General features: G+C 43.3%; 1 protein-coding gene and 1 pseudogene across 2 annotated transcripts; both read right to left on the reverse strand.

The window, feature by feature from the left end:
- Positions 1-1,941: 1,941 nt before the first annotated feature.
- LOC309808035 (spermatogenesis-associated protein 31A6-like) lies at positions 1,942-4,617 on the reverse strand (the record flags this gene model as incomplete). The annotated part of the gene is made up of 2 exons (XM_082628047.1): positions 1,942-3,961; positions 4,613-4,617. 2 exons carry the CDS (start codon positions 4,615-4,617, stop codon positions 1,942-1,944), a joined length of 2,025 nt encoding a protein of 674 aa, XP_082484173.1.
- A 13,492-nt stretch (positions 4,618-18,109) lies between these two features.
- On the reverse strand, positions 18,110-19,334 carry LOC309808857 (centrosomal protein of 78 kDa-like; annotated as a pseudogene). The gene has a single exon. The product of its transcript is annotated as a centrosomal protein of 78 kDa-like (transcript).
- Positions 19,335-19,973: the final 639 nt, after the last annotated feature.

Below are 19,973 nucleotides of genomic sequence, written 5' to 3' on the forward strand. Positions count from 1 at the left end.
CCCTCCCACAAGTCCTGGCTTCACTCTCACTGCTCTGCCCATTCTGGAGGCTGCCTTGGGAATCGGGGCCCAGAGGTAGGGCCTGGCTCCAGGGAGAAACCAGGGGTGTAAGCAGTCCTGTGCTCACTCTGCCCCCTCCACCCCAGGTCACAGCATTTCCACGTGTTGAGGGGCCTGACAGGTATGGGGGATGGGGTCCATTTCTGTTGTCATCTGGATCAGGGGCATCAGCTGGAACCGAAATCTCCACAATGAGAAAGACACCACCTGGAGCTGTGTCCACCATGCGCCCTGCACATGGCAGAAAATACCAAATCACTCTAGAGAAATTCTTCCTCATCTCCCTGCTTTTCCATATGGACGGGGGTCAGGAGACAAGAAAAGCTGTGCCAGAAGCAGATCAGTGGAACACTCCTGGATTGCACCCTGCCCCATCCACTTTGCACAGGTCACCTCCACACCACCACGAATCCTGTCTGATTGCTTCTTCACCTGCCAGGCTCTGGGGTGATCAAGGACTGGGAGACAGGCAAGGCTTACTACACAATCACAAGCCAGTCCCCACCTCTCCCCTGGAGCAGTCCTTGGGCCATGTGTTTATGTGAAGGTCACCAGACTAGGAGTCACATCCCAAGTTCCCTAGTCCTGGCTTTTACACCTATTGTTAAGTTATCCTTTCTAAAAGTCAAGAGGTGATGATGTGTAAGCTTATTAAATATAGTATTAAGAGATTCACCTTCCCTGATTTGCTTTACTTCTCTAAGTTTGACCTTCTGTTTTGACCTAAAGGTGGTTTCTCTAGGTCTGTGATCTTAGAGTTGGAATAGGGTAGAGACCCTGGCGTGGGGCCATGGTGAGCTACTGGACCCTTAACTTTTCCTCCCCTTTAGGCCTTTAGATGGTGGTTGTATGTCAGGGGGCTGTACTTTCAGAACTGCAATTTATGGGAATCTGGTACCACTTTGCCTCCTTCCTTGGATCCAATGATTTTTCTACACCTACATCCCACCCTAAATTCACAGTGTTTGACCATCAGATAGTTACTACCCACAGTCACACCCCTATTCCATTCATCCAAAACTCCTTCTCTGGGGTTAACATAGAGTGGAAGGTAGGTGACCCATGAACGCAGCCATTCATTTATATGGGACTGGACTCAACACAGCCCTCAGCAGCCTCCCTGATACTCCCCCCACCTACACACACAGAGCTGGAAATGCCATCCTTGCTGCTGCTCTAAAGTGTAGGAAAAACAGAGGTGGGGGAGGGTGATGCTGTACATTTTATTATGGCTAAGCTAAAAGGGGTTCATAGGGCATACCTCAATCCCAACCTTCATCAGAGAGAGAAGGAACTCTTAAGAGCAGATGTTGTATATTCCCTACCAAGAGATCCAGGGGCAAGATTTCTCCTGTTTCTGAACTCAGAGCCCATACTCTATTCCCCCCAAACTTCCATCCACTTGGCTCTGGCACTTCCTGGAGCCTGAATTGGAATGTCCGGCCCTATCGTGTAAACCTATCCACTACAGTTGCATAAAGTTCAAAGTAGCATAGAAGGAGGAGAAAGACTGGTTGAACCAGATGCTTGGGTGTGGGTTTCATAGGTTTTTCCCGTCTCATTGTTAGAGTAATTTTGGTCTGTGTAATGACAGTATCATAAGGTGCAATGAAGGGACACGAGACAAGGAGCAAGCTTGTGATGCTACCGTCCACCTCCCTCCATGCCCCCCCCTTCTAGAAGACAAAGTGCACGGCACAGACAGCAGCCATTACACTATGCTTTTATTAGAAAAAAAAAAAAAATATATATATATATATACATGTATTGGGGAACATTAAATACCTTGGACGTGCTAAGGAGAAAATCATTTTCTCTACATGGACTGAATGTTTACTTGGAGACATGTCTTCCTACTAAAGGGAAGACTAAAGAAGGATTTTACTGTCGACCAGGCAAGACACCTCCCCAAAGATGACAGTGCCTTGGACAGTGTTGATGGCGGGCTGGGGCACCTGGAATCCTTGGCCCATACTGGCAGGTACTAACTGGAAACAAACTCTTCTTGGGGGGCAAGGATGGGAGGCACCTTAGGCCCAGCTGCTCATCGTCGAACCTTACACTTTTCAAACTATGTTGGTGTCTGACTTCCCTTTCCCTGATAGAACAACTCTGGCCCTTGGAGGTGGCTTTATGACTGCAGGCTGTATAACCCATCATTCTCCGTTGCTCTGGGTAGGAGGTAAGCCTATGGCAGCAGAAACACCCACATACTGGGACTTGGAATTCCAGTTTGTGTTCATTTAACTTTGTGGCATGAAGTCCATGGTGAATTGCTCTTTTTTCTTCTGGGATCTGTCCAACAGCTGTCATGAGTGCCTGACCCTCAGCAGTCTCACTCTTCAAGATTGATCTGCTTTTGACTGATCCGTGACTCTGGGCAGTGGCTGATATGGGCTTGAATTTTTGCAGAGCATCTCGACCATTGACTTTTTTATTGGGGAAAATCCACTTTAAAAATAGCCTCATCCTTTTTCTGAAGAGGCTTTCTGGAGGGCTATGTTTCTTCTCTGGCATGAGCTGGAGACATCTGCTCCCAATAGAGTCTGTTATTCCCCTGACCTGGGCAGGGTGGCTCATACTTCCAGCTTGAGAGGTCCCTAATTCTTTAAACCTTTCTTCATGCTCGCCTGGTTTATGCCTCCTACAGTCCTCTCTTTTGTAAGTAGGGGCAATCATCTTGCTCTGGCTCTTCCATGAGTCTTGGAGTTTTGAAGTTTTGGGCTCCTGCTGCCCTAGGTTGCTCCTTTGGGCTTCCATAAGGCCACTTGGCTCCTGGGAAGCTAACCTGTCTCTGGTGGGGACTCTCTGGGGATGGCACTGAGGCACCTGAGAAGCCAAGTTGTCTGCAGCAAGGAACATGTGTTTGGGAAAGTCCTGAAGCTGGTTGTCTGACTGTACCTTTACTTTGGAGTTAAACTCACTGGCAACCCCCATGTTAAGGCATGGCTCACCTGGATGTTGGAAAACAGACATTCTAGGTAGCAGGAAACGTTTACTGGCCCCTGGCACCTCTAAACTCCTCATATGTACATTTGTGGTTTGGGATTTTGTCAACACTTTGGTTTCCAAGATAACACTAGACTGTGGTTGAAGAGCAGGAGACTCCTTGGCCTCCACAGCCTCCCTGGCCTCTTCACCTCTCAAAGATTGGGATCCTAAGTTCACCTCCATCACTGTTACCCTATGGCAGGGGTCTCCTGAGGCCTGACCACCACTCTCCTCCGTTGGCTCATTCCTGACCATTGCTGAACTTGGACCTGGCTCTAGGCTGTCCCTCTTGACCCATTCCACAGCCTCACTCTTCCAGGTTCTGCCCACAAGGCTGAGTGTGAGGGACTGAGAAGGTGGCCTGCCCTCCTGTCCAGTCAGAGAAGCCTTTGAGGGCCCATGGTAGTCAGCAGATGGAATCGCTCCCAGGGCACTCTGGATTTCCTTACACACAGTTGAGGGGACAAGGAGAGGCCTCTTCAGGGTAGGAACTGACTCTTCTGTTATCACCTTCTCTCCTGAATGAGCCTGAGGAGGTTTCTCCAGGAACTCAGCACACTTGACTGTTGAGTGGGACCCAGACACACAGGTGGCTGAAGGGGAAGAGGCAAACTGCAGAACGGTGGAGGGTTGGAGCTTTTTCCGCTTCAAGAGATTTATGGGCTTGAGGACCTTGAGGGGGAGGGTCCACCTGTGCTTTACCCAAAACCTTCTAATGTGTGCTTCCAGCACCTCTCGAGTGTCTGGATCAAGGAAGGAAACCCTACAGGAGGTGTTCATGCAGGGTTCCCAACCCTTCAAGCAGTATCTTCCACAGGCTCCAGCAGGCACTGCTTTGCACGTCTCACTAGGAGGGTCTTGACATGAGAGCTGATGAAAGTTGCCCTTGCCAGGAAGCCTCCCCAGGCAGCTATAGGAGAGCAGATGGGGCCAGGATGGCTGGACAGGACAGGCAGGGGTGGGCACCTGCAGCCCAAGAACCCTCCTCTGCCCCCACACTGACTTCATAATGCTCCTGCTCTCCCTCACCCTAGGGCTTTAGCCATGCCCTCCCATGGCTCCCCCTCCCAGGGCTGGGGTCACATTATAGGTTCTGGGAGGAAGGACGACCCAGGAGAGAAGGGGAAAGATTCTTTACCTTTGCAGAAGTGAAACCAGGTTGTGAGTCCCCTCCAGTTCTTCCAGGCAATCTCTGCAAGCTGGAAATCAGGAGACTGGGTCATGGTGGTGAAGGCAGAGGCCTAAGAGTCTTTCAGGAGGCTGAGTGCAATGGCCCTTTAAGGGAAATCTTTGGAGGATTAGACTCTGGAGCCCAAGTATCAGTGTCCAAGGCCACATGTCCCTGACAGTGATGGTAAGTCTCACTTGAAAAGGGTTTGTCCTTTGCAAAGTGCCTTCACGTTAATTAACCCCTGTAGCCCTTACAACTGCCGTGTAGGGGAGAAAGGTCAGTGGTCATCACACAGAGGAATCTGAGCAAAGTTAAACAACTTGTCCACAGTTGGACTTGGAGGTCCCACTTCCCAACCCAGGCACCAATGGTCCACCACAGTCCACACACCCCATTTCTAGGTCCTCATGGCTTCATTCTAAGCACAAATTTCTGGGAAGTATCTGGGCTCTGATCTCCTTCCAACGAGCCTTCCCAAGGCTCTGTTTCCTGAAGAATAAGCTCTGCCACTGGCATCCTCAGAGACCGTGAAGCTGGGCCCTCAGGATTAGGAGAGATGGAAGCTAACTCTCGGGGGCACGCAGGACTGAATGGCAAAGGCTTACCTTTCAAAGATCCACTTTTCTTCCTACTCCTGCTCCTCCCCTTCAGCTCTACTTGATGCTGAGAGAGAAGAAGAAATGAGGGGCTAACACCCAACTCTCACTGTCATCTATCTAGGCAAGCTGTGTTCATGAACAACATGACTTTCTACATTTAACTAAAACTCTGTGGGTTTTTTTCCCCTTTTACTTATTTTTAAAGTGGATAAAAATATTTTCAGTTTTTCTTCTTTGAAGAGTGCAAAGAAGGATTTTTTTTTTTTTTTTTTTTTTTTTTTGCGGTACGCGGGCCTCTCACTGTTGTGGCCTCTCCCGTTGCGGAGCACAGGCTCCGGACGCACAGGCCCAGCGGCCATGGCTCATGGGCCCAGCCACGCCGCGGCATGTGGGATCCTCCCGGACCGGGGCACGAACCCACGTCCCCTGCATTGGCAGGCGGACTCTCAACCACTGCACCACCAGGGTAGCCCAAGAAGGATTTTTTAAGTTTTAATCACCATAGATTTCTTCTGTCACTGTTCCTCTGATCAAGAAACACACACATTCTCAGACCTAAATGCCCACGTGAGCTTTGTCAGATAGGATTCTGCTTCCCAAGGCCAGACCTCCACTCCAGCCTCTTCTCTCAGGCTCTCAGGGGCTCAGCATTTCCCTTAGATCAGCCCCAACACAGAGGAAGGTCTCACTTGAGACACCCGCTGTGGGAAGGTGGCTGGTGAACCAGGGCTCAGGGGTCAGCCTTCCTGCAGAGATTGAACTCTTAGTAATCCAGTCCTTAACCATTAGTCACTGCATTGGGGACTTGCCCTGGAGCCCTCTACCATACCTGAACTCCTGGTCTACGATCTTAGGCTAGAAATCCTCATGCCCACTCTAACCCCTCTCTGGCCTGGCTTTTCCCTAGAAGGATCATGTTCTCTACTTTTCTGAGAGTTCCCATCTCAGGAGTCTCTCTAGGTGGTTAAGAAAAGTGGAAATAAGAATAAGAAAAAAAGAGAAAATCTCTGCTGGGATTAAGCCAAAGGTTTCTTACCTTCCTGATGTTTCTATGTTTCCTAGGTGGTGCTAAGAATGGATTACTCTGGAAGCAGGGGAGTAACATTAGGAAGAGCCCCAGTCCACACAGGAACCCAAGGATGATATCAATCACCCAGGAAGTTGGGCTGGATCTCAGCCAGATAGCAACCGTGTTTTTCAAAGAAAAGAGATTCTCCATCTTCTGAACTGCATTGCTGCCCTCAGGCAACAGAGCACTGGGAGTTCACTTGATGGCAGAACCCCAGGCCTGCATCACAGAGCTGTGGCCTTGTCACAAAGGGCTCCTGAGTGTGGGGGAGGGGCAATAAGAGAAAGAGGCTGAATCACTGCCCTTCCTTCCCATCCAGACCCACAGACACCTGCACCCTCCTGGGGCTTCCAGATCCCTCCTTCCAACTACTCTCATCCTGTCAGAGAGACCTTAGTCAATTTTCTGTTCATTCCATCTGGAACCTGGTTCCTTCATCCATTAGAGACCTTTACTTGAGGCCCACCAACTTGATAACTCTTGAACATCTTAAGCTGACCCTGGAAGACTGGCTGTTTCACAGACATTTTTACTCAGGATTTCCTTTGTCCTCAGCTCCAACTTTCCCACGTCATGTTTGTGTCTTGTGTAAACCCAGGGATAGAACTTGAATTTCTTTTACACTTATTTAGTTTTGTGAATTTTGAATAGTGTATGTTTTGCCTCATTTTCTATCAGAGGGAACTACACACAAAAATTAAAATAATTTATTTTTCAAAATTCATAAGTATGAAAGAATTATAAATAGTTATGTAATAGGGAAGAACAAATCTGACTCCACATCAGATCTTTTTTACTTTAATCTTTATGCTTTGTTGCCTGAGCTAACTCTGTCCATCCCTGTGACCCAGGCTGGCTCTGCACTTTTTGTAAAACAATGTTGCCTAGAGCCTGAAATATACAGGATAGCCTATTTCTAAGGCTCTGACTTTTAAGAGCCCATTCCTGGAGATAAAAAGTTGCAGAACAGAAAATAATAATTGTTTTGTTGGAGGTTTACAGGAACACGTGACCTGACCAGGATCTGACCCATCTGGCCAGCTGCTAGAACAAAGGATCCAACACCAAGATATTTGCAACAATTAGCCATGCCCCTCCCTCACCTTGCCTTTAAAAAGGCTTTGCTGAAAGCCTTCAGGGAGTTTGGGGTTTTTCCTGGGCATGAGCCACGTGTCTTCTTGCATGGCACTGTGTAAACCTTTCTCTGCTCCAAACTCTGATGTTTCAGTATTTAGCCTCACTGTGCATCAGGCACACAGACTTGCATCTGGTAACAGTTAAACCTTCAAATGATATTTCTGTAAATTTGTAGTGTTTATAACTCTGGAGTTAGTAAATCTTTAAACTGCACAAAAACTTTTGGGACACACTGCAAACACGCACACACACACGTACTCATTTTCCTTAACCAATCTAGTACTTTCAAATCCAATAATCCATAATTTTCTACTTAAAAAAATCTTTCATATGTTGTCTCAACCCAACTTCTTAGTTTGCAATGATAAGACAGTCCCCACTCTCCAGATAAATTTTGAAGTATGTGGTCTTAATCCATTAGGGCTGCTCTAACAATATACCATAGACTGGGTAGATTAAAGACAACAGACATTTATTATCACAGTTCTGGAAGCTGGGAAGCCCAAGATCAAGTCACCAGTATGGCCACCTCATAGTGAGAGCTCTCTTCTTGGTTCACAGCTGGAGCCTTCTCTCTGTATCCTCATATGATGGGAGGAGGCTAGAGATATCTCTGGAGTCTCTTTTATAAGGCACTAATCCCATTCATGAAAGCTCATAAGCACTTTTGCATGGCCCGGCCTCCTATCTTTAAGAGGTAGGATTTCAACATGTAAATTTTGAGAGAACACTAACATTCAGATATGTGCACTCATTCTATACCCGGAAGCTAGGAATGGGTTAGGGTGAGCCAAGGTCCTGACCCTAAAGGGCTGTAGGGTGAAGAGTAGGACTAGGGGTCAAACCCTTGGGGCTGAGCCAGGTCTTGAGCAGCCTCTTCAGATATCCCTAGTGTGTTATGTATGTATTCTCTTTTCTGAGTGTGCCTTGCCTTTCCTGCCCCATCCTCCCAGGCCCCTGAAGCTTCAAGTCCAGCCTGAACCATATAGAAAGGGAGCTTTGAGTCTTACACAAAACTCCCTTATGACACCACTTCCTACCCCTTAGCAGTAACACAAGATTCACTGAAGGATTCACATGGTAAATATGTCTTAATGCCCCATGAGGGCTTTAAAATAATGTGTATTCTCTGCTTGTTGGTCATAATTTTATACAGTTTTAGTGGGAACGTGGGCATGTGAGTTTATTTGGCTATATTGCCATGAATGTGCACTTTCACAAACATATCTCCTACATCTACTATTTTTCCTACAGTCTTTTCCTCCCATATGATAGTCTCACCTTAATTCCACCTTTTATCAAAATTTAGACTTAGGTCTGTCACCATGTGGACATGCTTTGTAACAAAATAGCTTCAACCGAGGAGGTCAGTGGAAGGCCTGGACCAGCTATCTTGGTTCCATGATAGTAAGCAAAGGATCGCAAACTCCCATGTTAAGCTTAAGCAGAAAGCAAAGTTTAGTTAAGCATAGGTACACTCTCAGAGAGGGAGAGAGAGAAGGAGAGAGAAAGAGCAGGCTGTTTCTGAGAACAGGCTATTTCAGCGAAGTGAAGCAAGCCCAAAGCAAAGTATATCGAAGCAAAGGTACACTCTCGGGGTTGGGGGGGATGGGTGTACTGTTTCTGCAAATTGAAAGCAGCATTCCTATAAAGGCTTACGAGCGCTTTTAAGGAGCATTTTGCAGAGAGGTGGGGGTGAGTGACAAGGATCATTATTCGATTGACAGTCCTGAGCTATGGAACAAGTTTTCTGCTGCGCATGCTCTCATCCTTGAATCCCCAAGAAATGCCTACTGGGTGGGGGGAGGGGCAAAACCACATGTAATTTATTGTAATTATGGTATAATGAGTTTGGATTTACTATAGGTTATACGCCTGTCTGGTCTGGGCATGCACAGCCTGGAGAAGTCCCCTTGTGTTACTGTGCCTCTCTTTAACAGGATAAGCTGCCCACCACCCGACCATAGTTTCTCCCGTTCTGGGTGGAGTCAAGGGAGAGTCCCCAGATGGCTGGGTGTGACTCAATTTCTTCTTCTTGTCTTTCTCACCACTGTCACCTCCTTGCTGCTAATGTCTGACTAACTACCTAACAGGTCTTCCTTGCATTCATATTTGCTCTCTAAATTTTCTCTATTACTTTATTTTCAATATGTTTTGTTTGATGGGGTTTTTTTTTTGAAATTTAAAAATCTTATGATAACATTTACCTTGATTTATTTAATTATTGTTCTACTGTTATTGATTTCTGCCATCTTATTTTATGCTTTATTTTCTACATTTTCTTTATTGTTTCTTTTTTTCCCTTCTTTGGCATCTTCCATTTTACAGGTCAAGGGTACTTATGTTTGTTTGACATTTGGGAATTTTTAGTATTGTAATGGTTTTATATCTTGAATTATGTTAATTTTCTCCTCAATTTCTTACCCGTGGATGAAAAATGTTCCCTGCCATATCAGTAGACAAAGGATGTTGCAGTCATCAAGTCAGACGTCAAAGCAGGAACCCTCAACTGTGCACCTTGAGGGGATTCGGGATGGAGAAAAACAGGGTACTGGTTCTAGAGTTAAGGTGCATATCAAAGGAATGATTTCACGGAGCCCAGATTCTTTCATCTTCTCATACATAGAAAAATGCTAAAGTCCTTAACTTGAGAGGTCTAGTTTTCTTTAATTAATAGTAATCTTTTGATGTTCTGACTACCTGGTTTTCCTTGACTGCTCCCTTAGGTCTTCTGAGCAGTTCCTCAGAGTGATCTGACAGGCTGTGTTCTGGGCTTAAGTCCTCAGAAAATCTGCCAAATAAAACATAATTCTCCTTTTGGGTTGTGCATATTTTTCAGTCAGCAGTCTTGGCAACCAATGAAGGGGCCCAGAGCAGACTTTTCTTCTTTGCCTGAACTCTATGAGGATCCAGAGTCCTGGCACCAGCAGAGGCTTCTTGGGCCTGTCCGCTTTCTCCGAGAGTCCAGACGAATTTGGGTGAGTATCTCCTGGTTCTTGGATCTCCAGTTTTGGTTGATGATCCTAAGTTTTATTCAGTGGTGTTAAACTCTTCTCTTGAGTAGTAGGTTATCCTTGAAACTTGGTTTCAAGAAGAAGTACCTGGGTCATCCTCAGTGAAAGACACTGGGAAGATTTTTACTCAGTTTAAACACTGAGAGTTTAACCTCGGTAGAAAAACACTGGGAAGACTTTTGCTCAAGTGGGTTAGCCTCACTTAAAAGACACTGGGAAGATCTTGCTCAGTTTAGACACTGCGTGGTTTATCCTCAGTTGGAAGACTGGGGAGACTTTGCTCAGGTGAAAGACACTGAGTAAAAGTTGGACTGGGTAATTAGGTGGAAGACTAACCTGTCTTCCTTGAATTGGCTACTTTAATAGAGTTTGTCAAAATAAAAGTGATCTTCACAAATTGAACTCAGAATGGGGAACTTAGCTTTCAATACAAAAGGAAAAGGAACAACAACAGATTTCCAGCTTCCAATGGATATCCTGGCCAGGTTTATGTACATACAAAATTTACATTTACAAGTGCTTACTTTCTTGGGACTTAAAGAAAATCTTGCCCTAAAAATGACTAAGATAGGACTCTTTTATTGCATATGCAGTTAAGTTAGAAAAAGCTGGCTTGATAAAAACGTCTTTTCAGAATTCTGACTTCAAAAAAACAAAAGGCTTTCTAGGGGAAACTTGCATTTCTCTTCCTGTGTCTTTGAAATGTTAAGTGTTCTGATATTCTTCAGTGTGTGTGTGTGTGTGTGTGTGTGTGTTTTGAGAACTTGGTCACTACCATCCAAAAGTACTTATATGGTGTACATTTGCCAATTTCCTCACTTCCATTGTGAAAGGAGTTCCCTATTCCTAAGAAAATGGACCTATGTCCGACTGACACAGAAGATGGAGATGTATCCCAGTGCATTTATATATGTATATCTATTAAATTTATGTATATATATATAATGCCTAATGGAAACATCTCAGATGTTCTATTTGGTATTTTTCTTTAATTTTACTTATAAAATTGTGACCATTTTTAACTCAAAAGAGGAGAATTTTAAAAATTAATTAAGAAGACATCCTCAGTAGTCTAAGGTTCAGAGTGACTTGGCAGAGAAAATTGCTGAATGGTTAGATAATAGTGCTGGTGTGCTTGGCTATTGTAACACTTTACATTTGAGTTTCTCTTCCTTGAAATTACAAGAACTATATGACTCAAGAGAAAGATTGATAATTAGGAATATTCTGCTTGCTTTATTTTTTTTTTATTATTTTGTTGTTGTTGTTGCGGTACGCGGGCCTCTTACTGCTGCGGCCTCTCCCGTTGCGGAGCACAGGCTCCGGACGTGCGGGCCCAGCGGCCATGGCCCACGGACCCAGCCGCTCCGCGGCATGTGGGATCCTCCCGGACCGGGGCACGAACCCGTGTCCCCTGCATCGGCAGGCGGACTCCCAACCACTGTGCCACCAGGGAAGCCCCTCTGCTTGCTTTTCATAGAGCCTATTGAAGAACATTTTCATTATTTGCAGGTCATAGGAAGGAACCTTCATGATCTAAGTTTTGAACAAGTAGTGTGGCAACACAAAGCTATGACTTAAAAAGGAAATTTGAAATGACCTATTTCTTTTGGCATCTCAATCCAGATATCTGTCAGTAAAATGCGTCACTTTTCAGTCAAATGGGTGGTCAGCAATATAATTTTTTATTGGGAAGCTGAAAGACACCATTGCCAAGCAGAGCACCTGCCGTGTTCACATCTATATTTGAGCATCTTTCGTTTTCCCAAGGGGTGCAAGGGAAGAGAAGGAAGGCCGAGAAATGCACTTGAATAAAGCTTTTCAAGATGGATAGAACAGAGAGCATTCCCAGAGGCGAGTCAAGTTCAACCCAAGAACAACTCTCTCAGTGCTTTCACAACTAGGTAAAATACAAGACCAGTAGTAACTCAGCTCTCAAATCAGTGCTGAAATCCAGCAGAAGGTTGTTAATATTGATACAGTTAACATACATCAAATAGGATTACTGAATTTTCTGAATCCAACTGAACTCCCAGGATTGTTTGGTTTCAAAGGCTGTTGGGCTCAAGACGCATTTGGTTTTAAATAATCCTTCCTAAAATGTTCAGCTTTCAGTCTGATATGATTGAAACCCAGCTTGAGTGTGTCTTATAATACACTGGACTGGAAAGACTATGGGCATTGAATTATTCAAAACATGGCAGGCGAAGGAGTGATATGTGGGGAGGATGTGATCATAGAAATGAGTGAGACTTGATATGTCTTGTTATCTCATTTGATTTACCTGTTAGAACTCTTCCAAATATTAGAGGAAAGAAATCAATATCAATTTTCACCTGTCACGTTCCACACTTCAGTGATGAATGAATGTCAAATTTGACCAGTTTTCTGTACCACCTGCTCTGAAATAATATTTCTGGGCCTTTATTAAAAATGTAAAATTTTCATTGAATTTCCAAATATGATTCTGCAGTGGCTAATTCAGCTTGTTTTATTAGTAAGCAAGTTCTGATGAGTAATACTAATTTAATAAGCCTGCATATGAGGTTAAAGTTTAAACTATTCCTGCCGAAGGTGATGAGATATGACTGTGATGTGGTGGTAGGGCACTCACCTTCCTGAACGAACCCTGCGAGCACACAGTTCTTGGGAGAAACCAGTACATATCTGATATCATTGTGCATGTCTCCTGTAGCAGTGGAATGCACACACATACAGACATGATCATGGGTGAAAAAACACACATGCGCACCTTAGAGGCTTACATTAATTTCTGAATATAGTTCTCTGGAAAGAAAAAGCTTTACTGATGATTTGTATTTTTATAGTTTATTGTTTTATCCATACTAAAACACTTCATGAAATCACTTCCTGCTTTGTTGTCCATGGAATCCTTTCCATTTTGAGATGCTAAATATAAATCGAAATAATGATTATAGTCCTTGGCCATGAAAGACTAAGTTACAGAGGACCCGGTGACTGGAGGTCAGAGCTGCCACGGAATTATTCTCTGCTCCAGAGACCATCAGAATATCACTGTGTACCCACTTAAGGATAGAATGCTGCTATTGAGAAACGAGCTCTCTTTTATTTCTACTAAAAGGAGAGAACAGTAGGGGACCTTGGCTGCGCCAGTGTATGAGACTTTCTCTGTTTTGGACAATAAGCCAAAAACAATACATGAAATAGCCTCACGCCTTTTGTCTTTTGTACTCAGCTCCTTCCTGTATTGCTCCTGATCAGTTACACTTAAATCAACAAGAGTTGCTTGAACATTTTGACAGTTATGTTCCCCATACCCTGAAACATTTTTAAAGGGTTACTGAGATAAAGCTATTTCAAAAATACTCCCTCCAAATTTTTTCAGGGTGGCATCAATGAAAGTAACTTAGAGGAAAAAAACTTGAGTTCCTGGCCTACCACTCTAAGGCCAGGCAAGCATAAACCTTCAGAGCAAAACCTAAGTTTGCTCCCAGTTGAGAATTTGGTTTCCATGGTCTTATATAAAAAGTATATGGAGACTTTAATTCCCTATAAGCCCTTTCCAAAGAGTGAATACAGTTCATCATTCGTAAGAGATGATGAAAGTTACAATTTTGTTGAATAGGTGGAATATATATTACATATAATATACATATTTATTTTTAATATATATATATATAATATATATAAAGTTACTATTCAGAGTCCTAAAACGTGGATTTTTCTTACTTACCAAGAATGAACAGTAACTTGATCTCTAAACAATAAAGCACCTGGTCATAACAGAATCATAACAAATATTTGATATCAGAATGAATTCACTGTTCAGGTGTAAAGAGGGAATAGCTCCAGTTTTCCTCTTTCGTGCACCCCATTATTGCATCCTGGACAGAGGGGATTTTCTTGATTTTAATCTAAAGGAGAAATGGTCACTTTTGTTGAGATGGAAATTGACCACCTCAGTAGGCAGAGGCACTGTTTTTTTTTTTTTTTTTTTTTTTTCCGTACGCGGGCCTCTCACTGTTGTGGCCTCTCCCGTTGCGGAGCACAGGCTCCGGATGCGCAGGCTCAGCGGCCATGGCTCACGGGCCCAGCCGCTCCGCGGCATATGGGATCCTCCCAGACCGGGGCACGAACCCGTATCCCCTGCATCGGCAGGCGGACTCTCAACCACTGCGCCACCAGGGAGGCCCAGAGGCACTGTTTTTATTTGGCTGAATTCATGTTTCTAGTGATAATTCAAGGTGTAATAGGGTTTTCTCAGCCACTCCAAAATCTGAAAATGATAAGCATCTCACCAGAGTTTCAGGATGGCCCATTACCTATTCTGTGGAAAGGATATTCAAAACACCATGCTTCATCAACGTCTTCTTTGACTTATTAATGAATGGACAACTACTGAGTTAAGACAGTGTCTTATCCTTGCTTCAAAAAAATAAAAACAAAAAACCCCCACAAACACAAAAAAACTGTTAACAATGAAAACTTATTATGCCAGGCCTTAGTATGGCCTGACTTGGAAATTTAGTTTCAGAGGCTTTTGTGAATATACCAAGGAAAGAGGACCTAGGTGTATCTTACTCCCACAGGCCGCCAATAAATATTTGCTTAAGGGACAAAAAATTAATATATAGTATAGGAGAGAACCTGACAGATGCTTAACATGATTGAGTGATAGCAATGCCCAAACTCATCTGTGATCAAACACTATGAAAGTATCCTCCTAAGGATAAACTTATTACAAATAAGAAGTGAAAATTCAATTATGCAGATACTTTCAATGTCAGCTCTGATATGCAAAAAGCATGGAAGTTGTCACTGTATCTTGTCCTTACAAGATAATGCTGTACAAAATGAAAATCAGTGACTTTTCTCAGACGTGATTAATAAAACATGTAACTATGAAAGAATTTTCAAACGGTAATTATGTATGCGTATATATGTGTCTCTGAAAAATCTGTGTCAAAGAAAACTGAGGCTATCAGTATAAACTTCTTTAACTTCTATCTCTTCTTACCTTTATTTCCTCCCAAACTTACCAGTATCCATCCAGCTCGAAGGATACAAGTGATTTTTATATACTGTGCAAGGTTTTTTTTTTTCTTATTCATATGTCCATGCTTCCCCAATTCTCTAAATTATTGTCTACATCTTCAGGATCTCCTTTATTGGTTCCTTCATTTCAACATATAAAATAGAAGTCCTTCTCATTCTAAAAAATTCTTTTTTGCTAATTATTTTCTCTTTTCATCCAAACTCCTTGAGAGTAGCCTATTCCCACTGTCCTCACTAGCCCCGCCTGGCCCCGACAGGCAGCCCTACACCCTCAGTTTATTGCCATCTGGCTTTTCGTCCACCACTTCACTGCACTGCTCTAAGGTCACTGGGGACCTAACTGCCCAAATCCAATGGACACTTACATTCTCTGAAGGATGACACTGTCATCTACTTCCTCCTTCTTGAAACTCTATCACCTCTCTCCTTCCCAGAATTCTTTCTCTGCTTATTACTTAAACGTTGTCAGTACTCACAATTCTCTGAAATCTCATCCATTTTCATGATTTTAATGGCTGCTATGTGCTGATGACATTCAAATTTTTATCTTTCCATGTCTTCACGTGCATGTCCAGTTATCTACCAGTTTGTCTTCGGAATTCTACAGGTGCTTTAAAATTCTACATGTCCAGAACTAAAGTCTTTTCCCCACTTCAGTTCTTTATCCCCTATTTCCAAACTCAATGATACCACCACCCAACCTTAGTCACACAGATGGGGGTTCAGCCTCCGCCTCCTACTTCTTCCTTACTTCCCAAGGTCAAGTCTTGCTGGTAATTTCCTAAATACAATTAGAACTTATTTCCTCCCTTCATCTATACCTTATTTCAGACCCCTTTCTTCTTGCCGTTACCTGGTCTAGAAGTTACGAAATTGCTGTTTGGTGGAACCAGTTGTTAGACATTCTATTAGAAAAGGACTCTAGGGTCAAATAGCTTTGAGGATGGCTGTGTACCATACGCCTGCTGTGACGATCCAGAATGAACATTAGCCTACAGCAGCCCCGAGAAGCTGTACAGTAAAGAAACCTGATTAACTTTCCTTAAGCCAGGTTCTCCCTTCTGCCGGTCTATAAACCTTTCAGTAGGGACAGGAGAGGAGGTGGCAGCGTGAAAATCCCACTTGAAAATATAAAGCACTGCTCCTCAGAAGAGTGGGGCATAATTATCTCCAGGCTTCTTCAGATTCCTCATCCATACTGACGTCAGTGGTCTAAAATGCCACCTGAACTTGTCCTTTCCATTCTTAGCTATTTTCTGAGGAAACCAGCTCCACGCACATGGATGGTTAAGACCCGCTCTCCTCCTCCTCGCTGCCTCCTTTAGGGGCACTTGCCGCTGCCTGGGGACACTGCACTGATCCTCCAGAGCCTGTGCCTGTGGCTCTGTGACACACCCCTCGCACACTCACGGCTCTGGACTTCCGCTGTCCACTCTGCCTTGAGTATCCTTGCCTTTCACCGGCTGACTCACCAGTTTCTCACGAGTCCTTTAAGACTTAGCTTAGGGACTGCCTCTTTTGATGACTTTTCTTTGCCTCACGGCTCCCCCTCTTCTTCCACAAACACTGACTAAACGCCCTGAATATGCCCGTCACAGCAGGTCACGTGCAGGATGAGACATCTGCTGTGCGTCTTCCCCTCTCACTCCACTGCTAAAGGGCCAACACTACATCTTGCTCGTTGTTTCACTCCTCTAACACTCAACCCATGACTAAGGAACTAACTAGTACTGTAGTAGCCCTCTTAGTAACAATCAGGCAGGACCTTCTACCAGAAATCTGACACTCCAGCTTTTCTCTGATCTCACCTTTCACTCTGATTGAACTAAAGACTTATCTGTACATGTTTTACCAGGGAGACATCATTTAATCCAGAGATGTGTCATCACATACTCTTACATACTCTGCCGTTTAAAAATTCTGCTCACGATGGGGGAAGGAGACAGGTGTGCTTTCTGACAGCCCCACTGTTTTTGCACTTCTACTGGTCACTGGCTTCTCTCAGTGCCTTCCTTAAACCCTTCTTCTCTTAACAAGGAAACAGGATAACAAAGTAATTAAGAGCCTGGGTACAGCCTGTGTGTGAACAGAAATATAACCGAGGACATAGAGAATAGACTGGCGGTTGCCAAGGAGGAGGGGGTGGGAGAGGGTTGGATTGGGAGTTTGGGATCAGCAGATGCAAACTGGTGTATATACAGGATGGAGAAACAAAAAGGTCCTACATGCGACTTCCCTGGTGGCGCAGTGGTTAAGCATATGCCTGCCAATGCAGGCGACATGGGTTCAAGCCCTGGTCCAGGAAGATCCCACATGCCAGAGAGCAACTAAGCCGGATGTCACAACTACTGAAGTCCAGGCACCTAGAGCCCGTGCTCTGCAACAAGAGAAGCCACCACAATGAGAAGCATGTGCACCTCAACTAGAGGAAGCCCGCATGAAGCAACAAAGGCCAAACACAGCCAAAAATAAATACATACATACATACATACATACATTTATTTTTAAAAAGTGCATGTATTTAAAAAAAACCCAAAAAGGTCCTACTGTAGAGCACAGGGAACTATATTCTATATCCTGTGATAAACCGTAATGGAAAAGAATATGAAAAAGAATGTACATAAATGTGTAACTGAGTCACTTTCCTGTACAGCAGTAATTAACACAACACTGTAATTCAAGTGTATGTCAATAAAAAATAAAATTAAAAAAAATGCCAGAAAAATGGTCACATAAGGGGAACTTCCCTGGTGGTCCAGTGGTTAAGACTTCGCCTTCCAATGGAGGGGGTGAGGGTTCAATCCCTGGTCGGGGAGCTAAGATCCCACATGCCTTGAGGCCAAAAAACCAAAATATAAAACAGAAGCAATACTGTAACAAATGCAATAAACACTTTAAAAATGGTTGACACCAGAAAAAATCTTTAAAGAAAAAATTCACATAAATCAGAGACAAATGAAAGATAATAAAGTCCATACATTAAAAAAAAAAAAAGAGCATGGGTTCGGGTCACATTGCAGCTTCCCACTTACTTATAGCTGTGTAATTCTGGGCAACTCACATAATGTCTCCTCAGACTGTTCATCTATAAAATGGGGATGGTAAGAGTTCCCTACCTCAGAGCGTTGCTGTAATCCATAAACACGCTTAAGTGCCTTGGTAAATGTTTGAGGCTCTCTGGTTATTATGAATTAAAATATGTCAATGGCTTCTGGCCGTGTGATTTATATAATAGTTTGATGTTTAACCAAATGGTAAAATTATTCCATTTATTATTCCCATCTCTTTTTAACCCTTAGCCTGCTTTGTTGTTTATGTTTTCTGCCACCACAGAGTGCTAGTTCCAGGAGAGTAAAGGCTTTATTTTGTTCACTGCTGAAAGCAACAGCACCCAGAAAAGTACTGTACATATGAAGCCCTCAGTAAACACTAGCTGAATGAATGGTGCAAAGTGTTACAAGGAAAAGTACACCCAAACTTTCATTATAATAAAAAAGTATAGATAAAAAAATCTTTCTCTAATGGCTTCCAGTCAAGTAACTGAAAACACCATATGCTATAATAATAACATAAGTAATTTATGAAAATTTGAAGGCAAAAACATAATTTTAAAAGATGTAGACCTATGTTAGGCGTGATAGAGTATGGATGCTTTCTTGAAATTCACAATCAGATCCAAGAGTATCACTTTCAGACTGTTCTAGTAGACTGAGTTTACTTTTAGTTGTCTTTGATGAAACAGTCACTATTCTACTCTCTTTCTTAACAGAAATGTGTTTTTTCGAAGACTCACTTCTAATTGGTTCAGTAAGCAAAGAATTATTTTGCCCAATTCCTTTGCTTTTCTGCTTTACAGGTGAGTCAGAGCAGGAATGCAGGTCCTTCCCAGGTTGTTTCTTAGCAGAGTAGTTTTTGGTCTATTCACCTGCTTTGCTCATTTTCTCTGAAGAAGACCTGCTATTTCTAGATAATTCCTCTTCTTTTCTTTGACTTCCAGTTCCAGAAATGACGTCTGCTGAAGGAGAACATGTCCTAGCAATGAAATCTTCAAAAGACTCCTGCCGCTGCTCTGTGACTGGCACCCCCAGGTTGTCTTTGGAAGTTTCTAAGGCCTCCTGAGTAGACGCTGGGACACGGAAGGAGTCGAGAGGCAAAGGAATCCTAGCATCACCTGTAATTTTCGGAAAGTGGAGGGGAAGACAAAAGACAAGACAAAAATTCAGTGATGAACAAAGCCAACCATTAAAAAGTAGAGTTCAAAACTTCAATGTTACTCTGTAATCTTATTATTAACACAGTCAATTGATTAATCAGAAGATTTCAGAGCCAGTTTTTTTTGTAATTATATCTTGCCAAGTGATTCTCAGCTTAACCTAGCTATATCCAAGGCTATGTCCGCTACGTTTTCAGACTTTGGTGATTGGGGTAGTTATTACCCATTTCCTTTCCCTCACTAAAAATAAAACCCTATTCTGTAAGATAATTAATTTCTTTGCTATCCTCCAGGCACATGTAAACCGTATATAGTTTGTGACCAGACTGTGTTCTCAAGCTGTCAGTTCCCAAGGCCACTCTGAGATTGGCTGATGGGGGCTCCAAGTAAGGCTAGAGGAAAAGCTGACAGGTTTTCCCCTCCCATTCCCATAACCAGGTGATTCACTCTAATATGTTACCTATTAGCTATGTCTGGATTACTTATTTTAAAAATTATATCAGTATGTGTACCTTCATTAGTGTTCCTTCATCGTAAGCTGACTGCATACAAATAGAAACCTAGATAAAATATGAACAGAATAGGCATTTATACAATTTAAAATCTGGAATATTTTCTCTAATGTCTTCTTTCTTCATTAAGGATAGTTTGCTTTAACTCATAAATTTTCTCAAGAACTTCC

Source organism: Mesoplodon mirus, assembly GCF_964341445.2.
Source record: "Mesoplodon mirus genome assembly, chromosome: 7".
Lineage (NCBI taxonomy): Eukaryota > Metazoa > Chordata > Mammalia > Artiodactyla > Ziphiidae > Mesoplodon > Mesoplodon mirus.